Here is an 18,635-nt window from a genome sequence, read left to right on the forward strand (position 1 = left end):
ACATACATAGCATTATAAGAATTAAGGGATAAACTTTTTATTATAGCGAAATAAAATTTTTTAATAATTATATAATACCTATATAAATACTTGTAGTTAAAGCAGAGCAGGAATATAACAAAATGCATACGAATTAATGAGAAAGATTTTTAATAAGAAGATCTTTAAATGAGTACGTATTATTAAGATTTTGTTACATGCGCGAATGTTCATACTGGCTACATTTCTTAGCTCGCAACATGTAATCAAAGGACAAAAGTCTCGAAGCTAAGCATAGATATTAGGTTCAGGGCCCAAAGATAAAACTTATCGCTCTATCTTGTAACGATCTTCTGAACGCTTAATTTAATTTAAGTGAAGTACACTGATAGTGTATATGCGTCTAAATCGTTCGACAATGTTTTCGCTTATCTACAATGCTTCTTTATTTGGCGTTGAAGAATCGAATTCGCCGCGGATACGTTTGACATATTTTATGTCAAATTTCACCGTAATCTATGTTCCTTACACGCAAATCAATAATAATGTCTTTTAAACGAAATAATATAAGAAATAGCAGTTATTGTAATTATTGTATTCATTGTTATTGTTGTTGTTATTGTTATAAGAGACAGTGTAAAGTTTAAACGATCTTTATCAGGTAAGAAATCAGTCTTAAACCTCTTCAATCTCATTTATGGCAGTGCGTGATATTAAATAATTATTTAATATCACCATGAATTATTTACTCTTGCTGTGAAACATTAGATTCAAAGAGATAAATTTATTTATTTATTTATTTATTTACACATAAATTACAAGTATGAGATGTAATATAGATTTTTTTGTTTTCTCCTTAAATCCTTTCACACGCGACATTTTCACAAAATAAGTTGATATTATAGAACAATTTTATAAATATTTCCGAAGTCATATAAATGTTAAATTTTAATTTAAATAAGGATGAATGAACATGCTTTGTACAATAACAAATAACAAAAATCGTTACAAAAAATATGAATTCCATTAAGTAAACGTGGACGAAAAACAGAGATTTTTATTACGCTATACAGAATGCTGCTAATCAAATTTTAAAAGTTTTTAGCACAAGCAGAAATATAGAACTATTTACGAAATGATAATAGAAAAATTTGATAAGAATCTATTGGACTAGTAATTTACATTCCAGAAATTGGATTAATGGTTTATTAGTAACATTGCAAATAATCGATAGATATAATGTTACCTATTGGATTTGAAATATCCTATTGAATTGAAATATGGCGAAACTAGTGCTATGAATTTCTACAAACGACTTTACTTGCTTGTTTCAACTGTGACATTAATAATATTAAGGAGTAATTCGGATCTAACACAGATCTCCGTTCACAGCAAGCAAGAATGTACGTTTTAATTTCGTTCATTTTGCTATTTGTAAGAAAGTCTATATGAATGAAAGATAAAAATTTTGTTTCGCTTAATCATGGCTCTCTCGTAACAATAAGAATGAAGTAATTAAAAATGCGCCGAACGAGAACTAGATATAATGCAAGGAATTTGTATAGTTATAAACGATACGATTTCGGCAATTAAGATCAGATGTTATTTCCATCCGATCTTAAAATTAAATAAATTTAATTTTAAGGTCTTAAAGTTCGCAGTGGTAAATCGTAAATTGCGAGACGTGACAAAAAGAGATACAAATTCACGTAATTCTAAATATTTTATATACTTATGCTCGCGAAAGATTTATATATGTTACCGCGTGCGCAATAACGCATAACGTAGAAAATAATCGGAAAAAATGCCAAGAAAAATGATGCTGCTATCTTAATACGATCGACTATGTTTCTTAATCACGAATCTCGTAAACTATCCTAATCATATTATCATATATCAATATTCTTAACGACACCCTATTCTAAGGTCTATTTTTACTCCAAAAGTGTTTTCCATCGAATGCGAAATACTTTTAATCAAATATTTTTGTGATGTCAGAAAATATTTCGTTTAATACTTACGTTTTTTCTAAACCATGTAACTTGAGCCTTTTCGCCTAAAATTAGTCTCAGCACAATAAGTACTAAGAGACATTCGGAGCAATTGACGCATTTGCTGCTGCTGAAAGTACAAAGAGAATAAAAGACAAGCCGTTGCTTCTAAGCCTGCATACTACTATAATGTATTTTATATTTGTGTAACACTATTGCATATGTTACCTATGCGCATATCTTTTTATAGCAAGTGTATACATACACGGTTGGATCATTGACAACGATTAATAACGCTTTCTTAACTTTTTATTCGAATCAATGAACTAATGTTTTTGTAATCTTTTTTTCTAACAGTCAACTCATCTGAAACACCATCTAGAAGAGTAATTTGATGAAACAGATATAAAATCAAAACGAGTCACAATTTTACTTTTTTAATGAAACTTATCGCTAACTGATAATTGGAGGCCATAATAATAATGAAATTGAACCGTGTCAACAGTCGCATAGGAAACAGGTGCATATTGAAGAATGGACTGAAGACTATACATAAATGTGGAGTATAATGTTTTAATATCTTCATATGATTATGTCTGGTGACTGTTCAAGAAAATTATTAGATCAAAGTTACTTGGAGTCATTTTGGAGGAAACCTCGTTATTATTTTTGTCATATAATTAAAATCGTTCGCGAGATTTAATAAAAATAATAAAAGTTACTAATAAATCTGAAAAATAGTTCTATCTAAGACGAAATTTTTACCATAAAATACCTTCCTTAGAAGGAGAAGGCGAGGCTTCTTATAACTTACATCTTTGATTTAATAAGTTTTCTTAAACAATTATTGGAACATAATTGCTGGGAGGAATTGAATTGGGAACGCTCTGTACACCTTTCCGTAAAACGATGGTATGAATTTTTAAAAATAACTAAATTAAATTTGACAACATGATAGCCGTCTAACTGATCTATTGGAACGCCTTGATATTGTCGAAGTAATAAAGAAGGAAAAAACTCCTGCGATGCAGGAGAAATCGTGTATGCTGTTACAATGTAATAAAAAACTTTATTCTAGCTAGTTATATCCGTTATTATCTCCAATTACATCAGATTTATTCATCATCTAAAGCAAAAACGAAGATTTGTAGAAGACATCGTCGATCCTTTGTGATATCGTAGATATACTTGTACAAGATGAAATCAATATAGTACAATATAGTATCTGTGATAGTACTTTAATTTGTTAACATGATGCCGTATAGCTCATTTTTTTCGATTTCGAACTTGATTTTTTAATACCCATTTCTATCAATGTAGATTAACTTTAATTCTGCAGTTTAACTTTACCATTTTTATCTCCTAATTCAAGTTTTAAGAATTAGAAATTATAAAGAGTAAATTGAACCAAAATTAAAATTAATCTACATTAATCCAGTCGACATTAACTAACATTAACTAACAATATATCAATGTTATAATAATTTTGCACTCAACAATATATGTATAAATATTATATATAATATGTAATATATACTGTGTCTTGCATTACATTTATATCGAATGCAAAATTATAATCCATATTTACTTTAATTTAGTTTTATTTTCGACTGGATTGATAGAAATAAACATAACAAATTAATTGATTGTTTCATTATTAGTGTTAAAAAATAATATTGCTATAACAGCCGATCAAATTAACGGTTTTGACCGAATTACCTTTTGAATTACGTTTCTGTAATGTTTAAAGTTTAAATAAAAATATATAATTTTTTCTGTCTTTCCTTCCAACGTGCTTTGTCGCATGAGAGCTTTGTCTTTTTTCCTTTCGTGTATGTATTTTTTTGTTGTTTAAAAATAATCTCACTGGTGGATGGATGTAAAAACGAACGCTTGCTTGAAATAATTTAAAAATTCTATTGAAGCAAGCAATGTCGCCAACATTCGAGAGATCTGCAATACAAAACTTGTTTGTATTATTTGCAACTCTTTTTGCACCTGTATCTTGCTCTTTTTTTCCGCACAACGCTCGAATATATTCTATCTCATTTTATATGCAGTAAACATTCTGAGCTCCGGTGAAAAAAATTCTTATTATTTTTTTTTAAGAGAATTTGACTTATTTTATAATTGAAATAAAAGTACCTTAAATTTTTTCAATTTTATAAGTTTTCTTCGAAAATTATAGAATGAGAAATCTTAAAGATATTCCGGGAAAAAATGTTTTATGTATAATTAAGTATGAAACAATTTTTTTTTTCCGGGATTTCAGAACTCACATGAAAAAGTCTAGAAAAGATTTTCTCAGAACTTCTGAAGTTCCAATTAGTATAAAAAATATCTGAGAAATTTTCGAAAAAGTTATAAAATTGTGAAGAATTCTGAAACTTATAAAACAATTCTGAAAAGTTATATAAAGAATTCTAAAAAATTCTAAAAATGTTCACTTATGCTGAGTTCAGATAGAACTCAATCCCACCCAATTATTACCCAGTTGTCACTCCATTCTTGTTGTTTATCGAACATTAGACAAGGATGACCTGACTAGGGAGCATCTAAATGGAAATTTGAACACGCCTTTAGATGGGGCGGGAGAAAAGGAACAGACTCATAAAGTGATGGCACATGCCTCTATGCGCCTAACTTCGCGCGTGTTCCTGTTGCTCCTATTAACGTGCCTAATTAACGCACCGGAGTGTTACACAACGTCAAGGATAAACTCTGGGGGATTCCGGATTATTTATTGAATTGTTTATTAAATCGTGCGAATGTAATATATATATATATATATATATACATGACACATCGCTGCATCGTGCCGGACTTGTTTTCTAAGTTGTTTTCTAAGTTGTTTTCTAACCTTGACTGCTGAATCAGTATTTCACTGGTTTTAGTATAATTTGAGCACCTAGAAAGAGCAGATATTGGGCTTGTTCCAGCTGTTCCTCGTAAGTGAACTTTTTTCTTTGCCTTTGTACTATATTTATCCTGTCTCCTTGTCTCTCTAATATCTAATTTGATTATCTGTTTTGTTCTAAGTGCAGATATTAAATGGGAAAGCATGATTACGGAGCATCGAGGAATTTCAAGATAGTGATAGTTTAATAATAGCTAATGAAGGATAATGTCTATCTCTCCAAAAAAATAGGTGTGACGGAAAAGAAAAAGAGGAAAACTTCTCTCAATTTGTAACATTAACTTACACATGTAGTTTTCCGAAGCTATTTTGTCGTTTGTTTAATCGATTGTTCGAAACTTTGAAATTATCTTACTGCTTTGTTTACAAAACAGCGTATAAGAGATATCTACTTGCGATATCTTATATAAGAATGAAGTTTTACATCACATGAGATTTGAAATGAATCTGACGGTCGGAAGCTTTCGATGTACTCATAAAAGTGACAGAGTCAAGCTAATTAGGATTTGACTTGTCTTATTCAAATATTGAAGTGCATTGAATAACAAATCTACGAGGTATCTCATTGATAAATCTAGAGATGGAGCGTAACACTAAGTTTGTCGATATGCTCGAGGATAGACGAAGGGATTGTGACTTTTTGTGGGCGACACGGCCTATGGATCCGGCATTACCACATATGTTGCCACCGGATTCAGTCTATGATAGAGAGAGGATCATGCAAGCTGTCTTGCAAGACAAACAAGTCAAAGCTGCTATCGATACAATAGCAAAGACTACAGGTGTTGGAGTTAAAGATGTTGAAAATAATGCTCGTGCCATGATAAATGAGATGGCTAGTAAAGCAGATTTGGCGACTGTTCGTTGGATAGGTATAGTTTGAATAAATATTGTTCTAATTCTAATTCCAAATGTACTGCATACTTATTATTTTATTTTCTCATGTTTTTTTAAGAATTATTGTTAAGAAAGTCTATAATTTTTTACCAAATAATGTTTTGTATTTTTTTGCCTCAGTAAGATAAAATAAAATAGTACTTCTAATTCAATGATTGATGAATATTAGCATATTTATTTCTTGCTAAATGTCTTATAATATGTTTGGTAATTTCAGGTATTTTTATTACGAAAGCTATGAAGAGAATGTTCTCGCAGATTTACATAAATGAAATCATGCTTTCTAACTTAAAAAAAGAAACACGAATATCTCAAGCACAGTATATCTATGTTCCATCGCACAGAAGTTACTTGGATTTTATTCTGTTGTCATATATTCTTTTTTCTTATGACATGGCACTGCCGAATATCGCAGCTGGCATGGATTTTTATAATATGAAAATAGTGGGAGAACTACTGCGAAAAACTGGAGCATTTTATATAAGACGCAGTTTCTCAAATGATTTATTGTACAAGCAAATTTTTCGATCATACGTTAATACTATCGTTAGTCACAGCGATAGGGCGATAGAATTTTTTATCGAGGGTACACGGAGTCGTAGTCAGAAGAGTACGATACCGAAATACGGTAGGTAAGAAAAGATTTTTAAATAATCTCAAATTATGAAAGGGAACCGATATTGAAATCTCATATCAATCTTTCACAGGTCTTTTATCTATCATTATAGAAAGTTTGCTTCAAGGTGATGTGCCCGACATATATTTTGTACCTATGAGTATTAATTATGAACGCCCACCGGAAGAATTATTATTTGTTTATGAAATGCTAGGAGTCCCGAAGCCGAAAGAAAGTACAGCTCGACTTTTTCGGTCACTCTCCATTCTACAGAAACCTTTTTCTCATGGACGCATTTTCTTTAACATCGGGGAGCCAATATCTGCCAGTCGATTCGTGGATAAGGCATATCGACAAAAAAAAATTTTACAACCTTCCTTCAAAATTCCATCATCAGTTGTGGAGAATATAGCTTATCTTATAATAGAATCACACAAGAAGAATACTGTACTTATGCCAATCAATATTATAGCTTTGCTCCTTAATGAAAAAATTCAAACGAAACCGAAAGAACCATATACACTCGATTTATTGATCCAAGATTATCAATGGTTTAAGAGCTTTATTACTAAGTCGTTGAAAGCCTTAATGTATGGAACTGAAACGTAAGTATTAAACTTTGTACAATATATAAATAGCTTGGAGTTGTAATTAATCTGCATGTGCAACATGCATTATTCATTCTTAGTTTTTATATAATCTCGCCTATTATTTTAGTTATATAAGCTATAGACATAAATATCTGTTTATATATATCTTCAGAATTCTACATTATGCATAATTTGTTGCAGTATTGATAACGATATGATTAAACAGGAAATATTAGAATCTTTAAAACCGCATGATGAGTTAATAGTGCTTGATTCATCAAATACGTTAAAAATCAAACAAAAACATAAAAGAATGAAGCAGTTAAATTATTCAAATATTAAAGGATATCCTCTGTCTGAACAGACTTTACAAATAGCGGTACCTGCCATTAATATTGCTATTTATAGCAATCCGATCTTGGTTTTTTTAGCGGAAATAGCTTTTATAACTGCAACGATAGGAGAGAATGGCATTGAAACTGGTAATGATTGTAAACATTAACAGCTATAATATTTTATTTAATTACTGATGTAATAGTAAAATATAAAAAAGTAATTATTGTTTCCTTTCCATGCAACTATAACAGATTGGAAAGAATTACTTTATTTATATTTCTTATAGTTCTTTTATCAATCTCATATATTTTATTTGCAGAAGTAGCTTTGGAACGGTATGAATTTTTAAGAAGATTATTTAGCACAGAATTAGCGATGCGACCGATTGAAGACAAAGCTTTAATTAAAATAGAATGGGAAAAGTCGTTAAATGTATTGATATCACAGAACTGCTTGCATATAGTGAATGATTTAATTTTTATAGGAAATAATACCAAACTGTTTTCCATCTTGCATAACATTATATTACCATTCATAGACGTTACATATATAATATGTATTTTATTATCTGAGGTAAGAAAAATTTATCTAAACGAAACTAACTCTAATAAGAGATACATTAAACATTTGTATATTTCTTCCCTTTTAGTGGACGGAAAGAACGTCAGTCGAACTCACGGATCGGACAATTCTTGTTGAAACGCAGAAAGAAGTGGAAAGATTAATATTCGAGACTAAAGACCGGTGTCAACATCCCTACTGTTTATCTCTTGATCTGCAGAACACAGCATGGTCTAGCTTATTATCGCAAGGTATCGTTGCATATCAGAAACATACCAATACCTATCGAACGGATAAAGCAAAATTGACGTATCTCATCGGAGCATTGCTCGAATTACCATTACGTCATCCAACGGAAATCTACGTCGATGCGTTTCCTTTAATTATTTCAACATCATTGATGGATGTACAAGCTAAGTTATAACAGTTTCTCATGAAACAATGAATTTGATACATAGTCTGATTAACAAATTGTTCAATGTTAAGCAGATTACGGTTAAATTCAATTAAATAAAATTTGTTGAATTAACCAAATCTGCAAACTAAATGTGTTTAGTTAGTTAAACAAATTTTTTTTTCAGTGTATTAATAATAGCATTAAATTAATAACAATAATGCGATTTTAACTGTAAGATATATGTGTCGATACATCGATAGTACATTTCGCTTTAATTTCATGAGCTGTAGACAAGCAGGGTATGTCATTATTGGTGGCACAATCGGGAAAGGAATAATCTTATATGGAGGAAAACAAAACAGAACAGATAAAAGATATCCGATTTTTTCATACAAAGCTTTGTTGATTGAAATTCGAGAAATCGCTAATTATTCAAGTTATATAATTTTTAATTTTTTTCTACGAGTACATATGTGTACAAAGTTTTCAAATCTCTCATTTTTAGTTTTAGAATTGATTTTCTCGGAAATATATAAAGTTTCGTATGAAAAAATTTTGTCATATATTTTCGACATATTTTTTCATATAGAATCATTCATTTTCCAGTTATTCCCACTACCAATAATACACTATTTTATATTACATTTTAAAAATCAGGAACGAAACTGTTAATGTTATTAAGTATCCTAGCGGTGTCATCGTCGAGATCGGTGGATCGTTTTCTTTTGCCAAGAAACACTGTAGCGGCGGTTGTAGTGGTCGTAGGTGTGTTAATATTCCGGAGGAGAAGCTGCAATGATTTTATCTTCAGTAATACACACGTCAAAGAAAGTAGAGTGCAATTTTACAGTTAGTAATAATTCTAGTCGGGAGATCAGCATCTCGAGGAACATTCCTTACCATAACTAATCGAACAAGATAAACTGCAAACGTGAGGAATGATATGGCCATCAGTGTGCCTTCTATTGAAGGGAATCCTAAAGAATGATCTTCGTGATCATCGTGCCCATAATACTCGACACCTCTTATTTTGCGACTTGGTGCCATAGTAGTGGTAAGGCGAGATTCTGTTGATGAGTATAACATATAAAAACTTTCCGCGTTTCGATAACGTACGGACAAAATGTGCGGGCAAATCTTACCTATCTCTGACATCAATGTTTTCTCGATCGTTTTAAGAAAGTAAAGTTTTCCTTCGATCGACGCTGGTTGCGATTGCAAAATATGGTGAACACTTTTGAGTATGTCTATGGGCAAGTATTGGAATATACCATCATCCCGATTAGATGTGTCATTGTCATATTTATCTTGCGACGTTTTTTGTTTGGTATTTGGTGGTGGTTGAGTCGTAAGTGTGTTAACCATTGTATCCTTTGTTAGTGACATCATATCGTTCTTATTAAGTCGATCTTGTTTGTTTAATTTATTCTAAAACATTTAAAATATTTACAATGTCTAATAAAAAAAATAAATTATTTTGTTTGTACATGGTTTGTTTATTAATTTCAGTTCTTTATCCCGTGAATGTTTTTCCGTTACCTCAGTCACAGCATCAGTGATCGTTGCAGTGCGAATCGTTGTATCGATATCTGCGAAATTATCGATGATTTGATCAGGAAATAGATTTACCGGCGTTGTTGATACCAAGACAGAATTTATCTTCTTAATCTCTGTCTTATTATGCATCGCATATGTGACTTTGACCTGACGACGATAAGCTTGGCTACCATTTCGTTGATTACCGGGAAAGTTAATGTTGTCCGTGTCGCCTCGTCTAAATTTATAAAACTGATTGTGCTGTACAGAAGGTATCCTTAAAGAGTATACAAGTGATATTAATCTAGAGTGATCCAGAGAACTAAGTGATGTAACTAACTTACCTGTAAACCTTTGTTTCGTCCGAGAATTGCGGCATGTCCACCCATTCCGCTACAATAACGTTAAGGAAAAGTATTATGGTACACAGAGCGCAAAACGCGCCGCGCACAAACATATTTGGATATAATGTTACTTATTATTGCACGTTATCTCGCGGGCGAAACGCATCTCATTCTTGTCACTAATCAAGTATATAACGTGAACTTCTCCGAGTCTCTACTGCGTATCTGTAATTCAGAAACTGTCCGGTGTCGGGCATGGATATGCTGCAGGTGACACGCGCGAAGAGACACCATTATTTCCAGTAGAGATGTTCTGTTAGGATTAAAGAGAACGAAACGGCTGATGATGCTCACACGTCGGAAACTTGTTACAGAAAAGGCCACTTCCTTATGTCTCTTTCTTTTCTACGATTTATCTCGCATGATGCTAATTCAATTTGTCATGATTTGTTTTTCTCTCATGACATTGATGGAAATGTGATTTTCCAAGACAGATTTTAGGGAATACATTCGCGGGGAATAAATAATGTAGCAGTAATGTAGTCATTTTCAGGATGAGTAAGGCAAATTCCGTTTATTGGTACCATTTTCGGATAGAAGGCTTAGAGCGATGTACAAATTAATTTAATATCAAAACTGACATGTGGCACTGAAAAGCCATCTTCTTCTCCGTTCAATTTAACGCGTTACGAAGAGAAACGTGCTCATACATGAATATGAACATGCTGGCGCTTGATTATCTTTTATTACTATTACCACAAAAAGAATATATAAATCGAGACTTTCATCTGGCACTAAGTACATAAGCCGACAATCTCTTGTACATATATTGTTCAAGATGTTTGCGGTAACGGTTTTTTTAGATCTCAAGATATCAGATTAAGTAACATACGCATTATCTAACTGCACGATACATCGCTTTCTTGGTTCAGAAAGTACCAAGTTCTTTTAAAGTATGGAATTGTAAATCGAATTTGCGTGCAATTACATGAGAGTTAATAAAACTCTTTTTATTATATGTTGCTTTATATATATGATATATCCTGCCTTCCAACCACGAATGCGTAAAAGCATAAAATTAGCGCGATGGTAAGTATAAGAGATTACAATTACAGCATTTGTTCCTACACACATTGGAGTATTTTTCTTCCTCTTATGCGGGAAGAACATTTAAATGCCTGGCATTAAATGCATCGAGTATTGTAAATGCGTTTTCCATGAGTACGAGGTTGAGCGCATACGCACGATTTAAGAGATTATATTTGCATAGCGTAAGTAGACTCTTCTTAATTATAGGTGCGTACAATATGCGCATAAGACATTGATCTACGATATTCTACGAGTAAGGTTACGATAAACTTTTTAAAAGTTATTATAAAATATAACAATTAACGCGCCTTTTGACGCACGCGCTTATATATATATGTATATATATCTCTTATGTTACAAGTATATCGATTATCTCTATGTTTTTATCGTCATTTCGCATTGTGATATCCTCATTGGATATATAATATTTACTCTGTTCTTAAGGAACATAAAAATCGCACTATTGCATTACACGATATAAAATGAGAAACGATTTTCTACACTACTTATAAAGGTTATTAAAGGTATAGGCCGCATTTTTAAGGGTATTTGCCAATTTATGATCCAATACTATTCGAAATCGAATATATTCTCTTTATATAGTTATTAAATATAGAAATATTTCCTCCGGAAAGATTGCACCTCTTTATCTCAACTATCTACGAAATATTTTAAACATATTCATATGAATAAATCAATTATTAGGCTAGTGCAAAAGCTTCATCATTTTTTTTACATTAAATTCTTTATTAAATTTTTTGTATTAAATTTTGAGTTAAACAGACAAATGGACATAAATTTTTTAAAAGGATATTAAAAATGTTTTTTTTCTAAATAGAGAATAATATACTTATATTTGAATTAATAAAAATAGCTTCGAGCTTATATAATTTCATTTTCGAGTTTATTTAATGAATATGACAAACCTTTCTTGCACTATCTTAATAATTTTTATAAGTTCTCTCGCATATAATATTCATTTTCTAGCTTGTTAATCTAAGTCAACCTCATTTCTCTCGTATTGACTATTGACACAATCATTATTCCATATCATTGATAAGCAAATTTTATAAAGAGAATACGTAACCACCGCATTTAAGTATATCCATTTCATTCAACGACATTCTAATGTTATCGCAATGAAAAAACGATATATATATATATATATTTTTTTTTAAAGCTATAAAGCTTAGATTATAAATAATATAGAGGTTTACCAAATCGTTGCTAACAAAAATTGAGATACCATATACATATCATCATTTTGTGCTTTTTACTGTACTTTAAAAATTAACATGTATTAACATATACTTTAACTTAATAATATGATTATATTTTTTTTATATAAAACATCTATTTCTTGGAATTAACCTCATAATTTTTAACATGTACGCAAGTCTTAATTTCGAAAAAAATCTTTAAGAATTGCAAATGATCTTTTTTTTCAAATATTTAAAACAGATCCAAATTATCATATAATTTGTAAAGCTGTTAACAGACACCAAAACATTTAAATTATCGTAACATATATTATTTGATCAACTTTTATATTCCTTTCGATTGATATTCAATTTATATTGCAGTATTCTGCAATATAAGATATATATCAGTGATTATATATTTATACCCATACATAAAACTTTAAAAAATTGATTGATATTCAAAAATTTAGCTTTTCCTTCATAAATGTTTAAATAATTTGTAATACTAAATTAATCACATATAATTATTAAACTATATTAAATTTCATTAATTATATCTATTAATAATTTAATAATTTAAATTTAAAATAAAAAATATATTAATTTACATACAAAAATATATATAAAAATAAACTAATTTAAAACAATTTATGCGAAAACAGCATTTTATTGCATGGGTAAGTTATATTCACTATTAATTTGCTATAAGTGCAACTAAAGTTTTCAGCTACGTATGGACTGCAAATTACAAGTTATATGTTAATACATAGGAATAAATTTAAAATTATTATTATTATATTAAAAAGTAAATTATACCAATAAAATATAAAGTCACCCCAAAAAGAGCTGATAAAAATTAATAATAAATTTATAAAATATCTAAAATGTTTTATAAAATAACATTATCCTAAATATAATGTAAAATCAAAGTAATAAAAATGTCTACATTGTTATAACATAGTTTAAATAGCAGATTCAAATAGACATTCTCTACAAATAACATTTAAAGTAGGTATTTAAAATGGAATTGGTTAAAAATCTATTAAACACAAACGCGGTATTTCTACATATTTAACAAACATTAGATGTCTGTAGATCATTTTTCGCTTATTATTTTTATTTATCACTACATATATACCGCGAATCAAAATCCTTTTGTGCTAGGACCACTTTGTAGGAATGTTAACGTTATGGAAGTTTTCAGAATGTTTAATAATGTTAGTAAATATTTTGGAATAGCAGTATCCCGAAATGCAAATTCAGAATGCCAATGCCAATTCTATTCTAAAACGGAGAATGACATATTCGGGATATCGCCCGAAAGACAAAGTTGTACTAGTTTTCACGTACTTTTACTGAGTCAGGCACGAATAAATCGTCGTAGAGTGGCTCGAGCATATCGAGCCCAGCCTTTGTGCAGTGACAAGGAAGTCGGTAATGCCTCGATGTTCAAAACAGGCGTACAGTTCTGTCATGTCTCGTGATTACTGTACGCCATCCAACGTGCGTCATCACTTTCGTGAGTCAAGTAGCGATAGCCAACTTTCTGCTCCAATTTCCTCAAGTCACACCACGTTTGATAATCCTTAGAAAAAATAATTTTTTAATAATAATCACGCAATCAATAAAACAAAAATAATCGATTGAGGTATAAAAATAATGCTTACTTGTAACCACACGTGTTGCAAACTTCTATCTACGGTATATCTCTTCCTCTGCTTAACTTGCAGAAGATTATTGATTAAATCAATAGCTGAAAGATAAGGAAATAATATGAAAGGAATGTATAGGTTCATACTAATTGAAAAAAAAAAACGTGATATTTTTACATGCTAATATTATATCACAAAAATAATTTGCAGAGAAATAATAGAAATGTTAATCACCATCGCTTGAAATTTCCTTCCACGGGGTTGGCGGATACATAAAGGCAGCATTCTGAATCTGTTCATTAATGTCCTCTTCTTCATTAAAGGGGAAGGTGCCGCTTAATGACACGTATATAATTACGCCAACGCTCCACATATCTAAGGACCGATTATAGCCTTTATTTCGCAAAACTTCCGGTGCTAGATACGCCGGCGTGCCGACGACACTTCTCCGAAAGCTTTTCTCGCCAATTATCCGCGCGAATCCAAAATCGCATAATTTCACCTGGGTGAAGTCCGTGTCACTGCTCAGTAACACGTTCTCCGGCTTCAGATCGCAGTGCACGATGTTCTTGCTGTGAAGATGTTTCAATGCAACTAGAATTTGCGTCACGAGGAATTTGGTTATTCGTTCGCTGAGTCGTCCTTTTTCGGAGCTCAAAATCATTTCCAACATATCGCCCTTCAGCTTCTCCATTACTACGAATATCCGCTCTGTTGTTTCAAACATACGTTCCAAATTTACCACTCCGCTATGCGACAGATTTTGCAAGATCGCTACTTCGTTTTTCAGTTGGGCTTCCTGCTTGGTAGGAAAACGTAATTTATCGATGACTTTTATGGCCACCGCACGGCCGCTCTTGCGATGAACACCTCCGTAAACTATGCCGAATTGTCCGGATCCTAAAACTTCATCTGGGAAGATCTGATATAATTGTGACATATCGGTAACGTTTTCCTCAGGTTCAGTAATTTCAGGTTCTTCTTGATCTATAACACACAAACACATTCATTTCAATAATTCGTTTCAACACACACAATGCTTTCTGTATCATTTATCTCTAAAAAACAAAAATGATATCTTAACACAAAATATTGTATTAAATAATTTAAAAAATGTAAAATATAAACTAATAAAAGGCGTAAAAAATATCTCGTGTTATTATTTTGCACAGTGTCACGATAGCAAACTAAATATACATACTAGTCGACACAGTTACAGGCATAAGTGCTTGTCTAATAGTAGTTTCCCACGATCTAGCTATGTGAGCTCCGATACCACTTTCGGGAGGAGAGACTTGGCCGCAATTATCTCCATATGATGGATCCTCCCCGACATAGTAATCGGCATTGGCAGTTTTTAGCTCAAAGCAATGCATTATATCTACAATATAAAGTACGCAAAGTGTGTAAAAAAGTTCAACTCAGAAAAGCTTATTGGATCTGACACGTAAAATCTTAAAAAGGAAGGAAAGAAAAAAATACACTTAAAACTGATAATAACTAATATTAGAAATAACTTCTAATCCGTTTACAAACAAGAACGCACATGAACAAGGTGTTTTAGCAGTTTCAATTGCTGAAATTTCAGCTAATGGTATCTCCTTGTAATATTTAGAACCATTCTCACTTTGGAATAGTGTTATAGCTTTTGTGTCAAGTCGCCAATAATGTTTTTTTTTCTGAAAAGATTGATAAATAATTTCATTTAAGTCTATACATTAATATTCACAGTAATTTAAATGATAGCAGAAAATATTAGAATAATTATATAATTTTCAGTGTTTCTATGAATACTCACGACTGGATCGCGATTTGTGAAATGTACCATCCAACCTTCTTTTAATACTTTAGATCCACGTTTCTTAGTATGTTTCACACTTTGTACTATTCGCATTAATGGAATGTTGTTACTTGGTGTAGAATTACAGCTTTTTTAATGAAAAAAAAGAAAGCATGATATTAGAAAAATGAGAGACAAATATAAATTTTAAAATGAAAATCAAATTGTAATTGTATAGAAACTTACCTTGACCGTCGTGATTTTTGACTTTCATCATAAGCAATGTCATCATTATATCGTGCATGATCCTGTAATCACATAATTTCAATGTTGTAAAACTTTTTCTAAAAATTACATTTTTATTTTTCGCAATTCCAAAATCATTCATTAGAAAGAGAACAAATAACTTACTGCATAATAATTGGATATTTTATTTTCATTATTTATGAACGATGTATCTTGTGTTGGAGGCGACGATTCTGTGTCACTGTCAGCATCAGCTTCCTCATTTCTAATATCACATTTGGTTTCTAGTTCACTGCCAACACCGCTATCTGTGTATTCGCCTAGGGAAGCATTTTTAATTTATTATATATGTATGTACGAACAAAAAACAAATTGTCTATGAATCTATATACAAAATATTCTACCTATATTATCTCGTGGATTTTCTCCAGTACAGTCTTTTGGTATTTTATCCATACATTTTTTGTGCGTATTGTATTTACAATCTTTACATTGAAGGCCTTGTTTAAATATACCCTTTAGCAATTTTTTACAGTACCCACATACGGTTGGGCGTGTATATGTGTGTACTACAAATGTGTGCGGAATTTTTATTCGCGTTGCGAGCTCTCGCTCCACCCAAACGGGCCGTCCTCCTAATATCGGCGAAGAGGACTGTTTTGGTGCCATTATACTTGGTATTGCCTACAAGACAGTATACATTTTATTCAGACACACGAAGAATTTCGCAAATAAAAAAGAATAAGAAAAATATCAAGCCGTATTTATTTGTTTCCAATGTGTATACATTAAATTAAAATCAAATTATATACTTTCGCTCATACCAATGTACTATTATTTTGGCTTGTGTTAAGTGTACTATTTGAACTGTGATTATCATCGGTATTGCTTGTCAGGCTGCTAGTGGAACCCTGACTTGGCGATCTTGGAACATTCAGCATAGCTGAACTACGCCGTCTTTGACTTGCATCTTGTGAACAGTTGTTCGGTACTTTAATGACGCATCTTTTGTGATAGTTCATACCACAACCTATTAAAAATTAAATAAGCATTTTATTACTGTTAGATGACAAAGTGGATAAAAAAATATACATGTTTGATTTAGTAAAAATTATAAAATATTTATCATAAATTTACCTTCACATTTGAGACCTTGTCGAACAAGCCCAAATAGCATTTCACCACAAAAATCGCAAAATGTTGGTACCTTGTAGGAATGCACTGCTAAGGTATGAGGTCGAATGGGAACATATTCGCTTGGCACTTGTGCTAAAATGTCAAACAATTTTTTTTTATAACTATACATATCTTATATAAAAAATCAAAATTTGAACAACAAACAAGCTTTTCTTACCAGTCAACACAATTTCTACTAGTGTCTCGTCAATTACTTCCGTAGCATTTGTAACCAACTGCAAAACATTTGTGGAATTGTAATCGTGCTTGAATAAAATTAATCTTTCAAACAGATGATTCAATCCGTGCTCCGGACACTTGGTGTTTATAAAATCACAGGCAAGATCTTTCAGGGCCTTAAGAGTAAGCGTGCTGCTGTCGACCGTGACAGTGTCACGTATCAGACCAAACTGGAATAAAAATGTCACTTCTGCCCCCTCCATGATACTTTGCGAATTTTTTCCTGTAATGTATACACGAATTCATATATAAATACATAGATTAAAACTATAAAATCTAAAAATTAGTAATATATTTTAACTTTTTGGCTATATAATATAGAAGTTTGCAGTAACATTTGCAGTATTATTCCAATACTGTTGAAACATTGCAATGTTGACGTAATATTTTTGAAATGTTACAATGTTGCTGCAAATGATGCTGGAATAATCTGTACTGTATGAAAAATTCTTGTTCTATTAAAATTAATTAAGATTTATTTTTACTCTTTACAGTAGAAAATTTATAATTTATAATATATATTTAAGAATTATAAGAGAAACAGTGAATAAAGGATTTATATTTTTAGAGCACCAAGATAAAAAAAATGAGCCAGATGTATATCAGATGTATAAATAAATATCTGGAATAATGAAAAAATAAATTAATTACGAGAGAGGATTATAAAAATAACTAAACAAATGTGTTCAGTATATTATAATCATTTGTATGTAAAAATAATTAAATCACTCATTATCCCCTCTCTCTCTTTCTGCCGTAATGTCAAAGAGTCATTGGCGAAGGAGCCTCTTATTCACGATTTCCACGCTGGCTGATTTTTTTCCCATGTAAGTGAATCATTCATCGCTCTGAATGACATGCGTGAAGCGTCCCAACGCGATAATCTCCTTACGTCAAAGTATCCTCTATAATGTGGCTTATTCGGTGTACAAGGAGTTTCGTAATCGACCTGTGCAACACGCCCGGTGCGTTCTATGCGAATTCTCGCGAAGCGAGGAAAAAGTAAAAAGAGAGAGAGAGAAAGCAGGGGGAAGGGGGGACAGGGGGAGAGAGAGAGAGAGAGAGAGAGAGAGAGAGAGAGAGAGA

At 31.4% G+C, this 18,635-nt stretch overlaps 3 protein-coding genes across 6 annotated transcripts in view; 1 reads left to right on the forward strand and 2 right to left on the reverse strand.

Annotated features, from left to right (window-relative positions):
- The first annotated feature begins 5,168 nt into the window (after positions 1–5,168).
- Positions 5,169–8,337, forward strand: LOC108745445 (dihydroxyacetone phosphate acyltransferase). The gene is made up of 6 exons (XM_018481605.1): positions 5,169–5,759; positions 6,002–6,412; positions 6,492–7,005; positions 7,192–7,472; positions 7,646–7,899; positions 7,976–8,337. The coding sequence occupies exons 1-6, from the start codon at positions 5,468–5,470 to the stop codon at positions 8,309–8,311; spliced, it is 2,088 nt and encodes a 695-aa protein (XP_018337107.1). The 5' UTR covers positions 5,169–5,467; the 3' UTR covers positions 8,312–8,337.
- A 523-nt stretch (positions 8,338–8,860) lies between these two features.
- Positions 8,861–11,969, reverse strand: LOC108745656. 2 transcript variants are annotated; one of them, XM_018481957.1, is made up of 4 exons: positions 10,165–11,969; positions 9,824–10,058; positions 9,185–9,712; positions 8,861–9,074 (listed from the first exon to the last, which is right to left on the reverse strand). In XM_018481957.1, the coding sequence occupies exons 1-4, from the start codon at positions 10,275–10,277 to the stop codon at positions 8,931–8,933; spliced, it is 1,020 nt and encodes a 339-aa protein (XP_018337459.1). In that variant the 5' UTR covers positions 10,278–11,969; the 3' UTR covers positions 8,861–8,930. The 2 variants fall into 2 exon arrangements, with proteins under 2 accessions (XP_018337459.1, XP_018337458.1); XM_018481956.1 differs by having other exon boundaries at positions 9,824–10,097.
- A 1,581-nt stretch (positions 11,970–13,550) lies between these two features.
- LOC108745511 (serine/threonine-protein kinase D3) overlaps positions 13,551–18,635 on the reverse strand; it is a 30,306-nt gene continuing 25,221 nt past the window's right edge. For 2 of the 3 annotated variants that reach the window (XM_018481686.1, XM_018481688.1), the window contains 12 exons: positions 17,488–17,772; positions 17,271–17,402; positions 16,958–17,163; positions 16,538–16,817; positions 16,299–16,453; positions 16,134–16,195; positions 15,906–16,035; positions 15,654–15,786; positions 15,309–15,488; positions 14,342–15,094; positions 14,123–14,208; positions 13,551–14,040 (listed from right to left, as the gene is read on the reverse strand). In XM_018481686.1, coding sequence (XP_018337188.1) covers positions 13,927–14,040; positions 14,123–14,208; positions 14,342–15,094; positions 15,309–15,488; positions 15,654–15,786; positions 15,906–16,035; positions 16,134–16,195; positions 16,299–16,453; positions 16,538–16,817; positions 16,958–17,163; positions 17,271–17,402; positions 17,488–17,772 — 2,516 coding nt within the window. In that variant the 3' untranslated portion in view covers positions 13,551–13,926. Of the gene's footprint in view, positions 14,041–14,122; positions 14,209–14,341; positions 15,095–15,308; positions 15,489–15,653; positions 15,787–15,905; positions 16,036–16,133; positions 16,196–16,298; positions 16,454–16,537; positions 16,818–16,957; positions 17,164–17,270; positions 17,403–17,487; positions 17,773–18,441; positions 18,549–18,635 lie in introns of those variants that run through there. The other variant, XM_018481687.1, reaches the window with a different exon arrangement.

The sequence above is a fragment of the Trachymyrmex septentrionalis genome, unplaced genomic scaffold (assembly GCF_001594115.1).
Source record: "Trachymyrmex septentrionalis isolate Tsep2-gDNA-1 unplaced genomic scaffold, Tsep1.0 scaffold14, whole genome shotgun sequence".
NCBI classification, from domain to species: Eukaryota; Metazoa; Arthropoda; class Insecta; order Hymenoptera; family Formicidae; genus Trachymyrmex; species Trachymyrmex septentrionalis.